A 5,473-nucleotide genomic window follows, 5' to 3' on the forward strand; every position below is an offset into this window, starting at 1 on the left:
CAGCAGCAGGAAGAAAAGAAACAGCAACAAAAGCAACCGCCGCTACCACCTCCCCCACCTCATCCAGAGGAAGCAAGGACGTCTCCTGATGGAAGTTGTAACACTCCAACGCAACAAGGAAAAACCTCCAAGGCCTCTGAACTCGAGCACATATTCCCCAGTCACCCGTTTGAGGCCAAAGGCAAAATCTACTCAAGTGTAGCCGAGATGAAGCGATCAAAGGTGATCTCCTTTTGCTCAAGGTCTATGTCTATGCATTGCCCTAACTCTCGGCCCTTTTTTGCAGATTGGCATTAAATCTCGTTCGGCAGACGGCGAGCCTCCTTCATTTGGTAGCCAACCCATTCACAAAGATTTCCATTCCTCGCCAGATTTGAAGGAACTCTCCAATGTTACGCCCAATTCCTCATTCTCAAACATCATTGCTGCCGCTTCTCAAGCCATGAGGAACAAGAGCAAAGATCGCTCTCGAAGCCAGGAGAGAATCAATGTTCAGGAAGAGAACGCCAAGAACTCTTTGCTCAATACTCAAGTACCCAAGGACACGGGCAACGAGAATCGTCGTTTCTTCACTCTACCCTCTCGAGGGCGGAAGAAAGAAACGCATAGTCCTAAAGGAGACGGAGCGAGCAGCTCACCCGGTTTGAAAGTTGAGGGGCCGTCATTCCCGCCTCCAGAACATCCTCCTCCACCTCCACCCGTATCTCAAATTGTCTCCGTGGATACCAGTAAATCACCCGAATATGCCCAAGTCTCTAAAATTGAGTCCCCTACCAATGCTTTGCCAAGTCCAAGCAAATCCGAATCTGGATCAGGAGACAGTATCATGTCGAGCTTTAAGCCGACTGATAATGCGAAGCTTTATGCATCGCCTGAAAATGTTCAAAGCGTGGCTTATAGGGCTAAACAAATCGAAAGTCAAGCGGTTCAACCCCCATTACCAGCCAAGAAAAGATCGCCAACACGAGCCAATTCCATGCCACCGCGGCCCAATCGGCCCCAAGTGCTTCGCCGTTCAATGGTGACAGATGCGCCTGTTAGCACCGGGGAGACTGTGGAAACGTATGCCGTCAATGGTAGTACTTATACGACCTACACCACTTTTAGGTCGCCCATAACTCCTGATGAAATGCCTGAATCGTATTCCACTCGGGTTTTCCAGCCTGAACCCCTCACTCCAAATGCTGCCATTATGGAACATACAGAGCCACATATTCCGGAGCCCGATTACGACCTCTCAGATACCGAGTGTAATACTATCCGCAAAGCCACAACCATGGAACGGAAGAAGAAGAAATCCGTCAGCTTTGCTCTTGATGATGAACAAGCGGCAGTCTTACAGGCAGCCGTCAAGTCAGCACGTGTAGAATCCATCTTGAAGGATGGCTCTAGGGACCGAGGAGGATCCAGTGGAGCTAATGAGAAGTTGGACCCCTATCATTGCCACCACAATGTGCCATTTGAAGGGCGTAGTCTACCTCACCGAAATGTCGCCACAGCCTTTGTCAATGAGAAGTATGCTCGGCCAGTTGATAATATCCCGGAAGTAAAATTGAATCGTCAGCCTCTCGAAACCTTTGCACATCAACCCTCGGTAAGAAGAGAGGAAAAAGTCAGAATTTCGATCACTAATGACGGTCCTTCGAAGGCAGTTATGGTCAATCGATCTAGTAGCCACGCCGGACATCTCGATAGGTCATTAAATCAGGCTCCCTCAATCCAGAAATCGCAGAGTTTCAGTGCAGAGAAACATAATAAGGTGGTTAGTTCGAAGAGCCATTCGTCAAATCAACCTACGATGACGACTTCAAGTGGGATTTCTGCTAATGATATTGCCAAGGCAAGGTCAACTTTAAAGCCTTCCAGGTCTTTCCCTCAAGAATTGACAACAGAAGAGGGTGAAAATTCCTCGAGTGGAGTCAGTTCTGATCAGGAAGTTGGTGGAGGAGGATCGGATTCCAGCAAATTTATCACTTACCTGCCCGTAGATGCCTCTCTGGAACCGCCAAACAACGGGATAACCAAACGATCCATTCATTGGGATAACGTCTCTGAGAGCTCAGATGATGTGTCGGAGAAATCATGGGTGTTAAGGGCCGAGCAGGACGACATTGGACAGAGCATCGTATCCATGAAGAAAATGCTTCATCCCAAATTGGCCGCCATATTTGACCAACCAGCCTCGTCAGCCACGCTCCCTTCCAACATGCATTTGAAATCTCAAGTGGCCAGATCTGTCTCCATGGGTAGAGGGGATGGTAAGGCAGAAAATAAACAAATGGTCTCTTCCATGTCTCAAACACCACGATCCACGGCCCTGGCTCAAATGGGATACAGCAGCAAAACTTTGCCATCTAGGGGTCATCACAAAGCAACAGCAGGGAATCCCTATCACCAAAACCAGCATCAACACCATATTCACGGTCTTCCTTCAGGAACTGAAGAACGCAGTATTTCTGAGAGTCTGGCACTTATTCAACAGCACGTGCATTCGTTGGGTGAGGTCAATTCACTCATCAGCACTTCCTCTCATCCAAATCAGTCAGATGTAGGTGCAGTCATCCCTCCTGTATTAGCACCACCTCCTGGTTTCTCGGACTCGGAGTCCTTTTCCGATCACGAGTCCTTGAACAATGCCGTCACTAATCGGCGGTTCGGTTTCGGAAAAGTGTCCCAAGCAACTAGGAATTACTCGAATCAGACTCTCACCGAACAACTCCGCACAGAGCGATCGTCCGGTAAACCATCCGGGTCAAAGAGTCATCATCGAAACTCCGCTTTTGTATCTCGAACCACGGATTTTGATCCGTTCAATTCCGTAATGAGCAAAAGCGCCGATTTTGAACATGGATTCACAACCACAACGACCAAAAAGTCGAGCATGAGGTCCAAGCCATTGATGGGATGGACCGTACAAGACGTCTGCTCCTGGTTGGACAACCTATTCTTGGCCGAATACAAACCCACTTTCGTCCAGAATCAGGTGGATGGACTCAAGCTATCCAGTCTCACTCGAGGCGATCTTGAATCATTGGGCATTATCAAACCTGCTCACATTCAAGCCGTTGAAAAATCTCTCAAGAGAATATTGGCCTAGGTCAAGTCATAAACGCGCCAATGTCACAACAAGATGCAATTCGCGCCATTTTTCTTTGCTGACGGTTTTTTCTGTTTTTCCCGCTTGAGGTTGCGAGAAAACAAAGTTTGAAAATGTCGCGGGAATGGCAACCCAATCTAGTCCCATGTGATCTGTTTTTTTTTGGAGATTGTTTTCTACTGGTTGCAGTTGTCCGCCAAATTTGCTCTTGTGAATTATTAGGAGCTTGAAAATGATGCCAATCCAATCTACAGTTATTTTCTATCGATCTTCCTGCTCGTGCCAATTTTGCAAGGTTCCTTTTGCATGCCAATAACGTTTTCCAGCAACTATCGATCTTGCCCCTCTTGAACTCTTCCGTTGAATTGTAGTCCCGCGATGTCGATCTTGTAATTTGTATTCATTGCAGTGACTTTCCTAAACATGATACTGATTGATCCTGATTATTGTAAGAATCAACAATAGTATGCAAAGAACACACTGTTACTGAGCAATAATGGCTGTGAAAAATCCATGTCTTTTTCTCCCTGGAACCGTATCATCACGTAAGCTATAATAAATATAGGCGATTCTTGTTTCACTAACGAACTTGCATTTGTTTATTATCCTTTCACCTCTACATGATAACAATACAGTAGTAGCTTTGAAGCACATAAACCAATGGGTGTACACCAAATCGTCTTTCAAGAAGGTCACTTAGAATTTGTCGAAGGTCATCCGAGTGCTTGACGGAGGCCTTTTGAATGCTAGCAAACTAGTTACATGGAATATTTCACTGCTTAAGAGTATAAGAGCAACAATGGTGGTTGGAAATGATAAGAGTTTCTTAACGTTATAAGGAAACATACTTATTTCTTGAGAACATTTGGATATTATTCGGGTTGAGGGTGATCCTTCAACATATACAGACTGCTCTCTCTTAATAAAAAACTTAAAGTACAATAGCTATTTAGGGTGTCTAGGAGTGATTTGCCAATGATTGAAGTATTAGTATTACTCTATGGTTTGTTCGCTTTCAAATGAGTATTACAAAAAGAGCCGTTGGAGATACAGACCAAATTCCTAAATTTTACTTTACTTCCAGGAACGAATGAGTGGATTTTAGTCGACCACAACATTTTTGGGTCTAAAAGGTCAGAAACCATGGTCCAAGAGGAAAATGAACAGTATTCGGTGCAAGTCTCAAAAACTTGTTTTTCATCGTTGGAGCTATTCATTACACTGGGATTAGGTTCCATATCCTACAATCTGAATTTACGTCATACAAATTTTTGGTCTCCTTCAGAATACTCAAACGAAAATGTGAAATTTGTAGTTCAATACATTGCAGAACACATATGACGTTAGTACAACAAATGATTAAATGAGCTTCTTTGGTTTGCAGGGGTCACAATTTTAAGGCTACTTTGTGTGTTTCCAAGTGTTAAAGAAATGGTGAGAGTTGAAGAAAACTGCTCTTTTTAGGGGCATTATTAAACAATCAAATCGTTACAAAGAAGATTCATCTGGCCATCGTTGGTTTTTTTAGAGTTGGTAGACAATTTGCATTTTCATTTCTCGGGCTGGAATAAAAAGAACCAATACATTTATTAATACATGGATGAGCGTGTATTTGATTTTAAAAGTAGGCAAAAGACATTGATTTCATACTTTGGCCTAAACTTAATTTGCTGAAAAAGTTTCTCGTGGTGCACAGATAAAGGCAAACATTTTTTTAAGATTCTAAACCAACAAGAAATAATCAAGGTATGTGAAATAGGCCTAATCACATTCAAAATTAGGCGTTAAATAATTTAGAGGATAATTTCCTTTTCTTACCATGCAAAGTCACCCTTTAGGCATGCAATGTGATGAGTCAAGGACCTTGGACGAGTTTAGTATCTTTATTTAGTTCACTAATTTATGAATCGCTCGGGGGTGGTTAAAAAGAAACCCTTTCGCCTCTTTAGATCTTAAATCTCATTTAGAAATATAGAAATCGTTCTTTTGGGAATATTCTACTTCGATTAAACTTTAGCGACAAATTGAGTGACAAATAATAACGTTAGAGTATTGTCAAACCAAAAGTAGATACTTGCTTTCGTGTTCTTTGATTGCTTTGCACTTCCCCCAAAAACCAAGGTTTATGTTACGAACCAATTGCGATTGAAATATGAACGGGAACCCCAAGGTTAAGAATGGATAATTGTTCGAATTTGATTCGAGTCAAGTACGATATTTTTCTTCAAATGAGACGAGCCCCAGGACGCTATGTCAACGTACCACAAGTATCAGTGGGCAAGAGAATTTTGATTAAAGTTTATCTTAACTCAACGCTCATTATAGAAATGAACATAAAGCTGACATATAATGTGAAAATCATTTATCATTCAGCCT

At 43.1% G+C, this 5,473-nt stretch overlaps 2 protein-coding genes across 6 annotated transcripts in view; one reads left to right on the forward strand and one right to left on the reverse strand.

Moving 5' to 3' along the window:
• The window catches only part of LOC131877469 (uncharacterized), a gene marked incomplete in the record, with an annotated part of 67,702 nt that extends 64,017 nt beyond the window's left edge, over nucleotides 1-3,685 (forward strand). Inside the window, 2 exon segments of the mRNA XM_059223147.1 lie at nucleotides 1-222; nucleotides 287-3,685. Coding sequence (XP_059079130.1) covers nucleotides 1-222; nucleotides 287-3,097 — 3,033 coding nt within the window.
• Nucleotides 3,667-5,473, reverse strand: part of LOC131877473 (uncharacterized) — a 13,174-nt gene continuing 11,367 nt past the window's right edge. For all 5 annotated transcript variants that reach the window (XR_009372887.1, XR_009372888.1, XR_009372886.1 and 2 more), the window contains one exon: nucleotides 3,667-4,659. Coding sequence is in view for 1 of the 5 variants with exons in the window: in XM_059223151.1 (XP_059079134.1) it covers nucleotides 4,648-4,659 (12 nt within the window). In the remaining 4 variants the exon portion in view is untranslated. The remainder of the gene's footprint in view (nucleotides 4,660-5,473) is intronic.

The sequence above is a fragment of the Tigriopus californicus genome, chromosome 3 (genome assembly GCF_007210705.1).
Source record: "Tigriopus californicus strain San Diego chromosome 3, Tcal_SD_v2.1, whole genome shotgun sequence".
Taxonomy (NCBI): Eukaryota; Metazoa; Arthropoda; class Copepoda; order Harpacticoida; family Harpacticidae; genus Tigriopus; species Tigriopus californicus.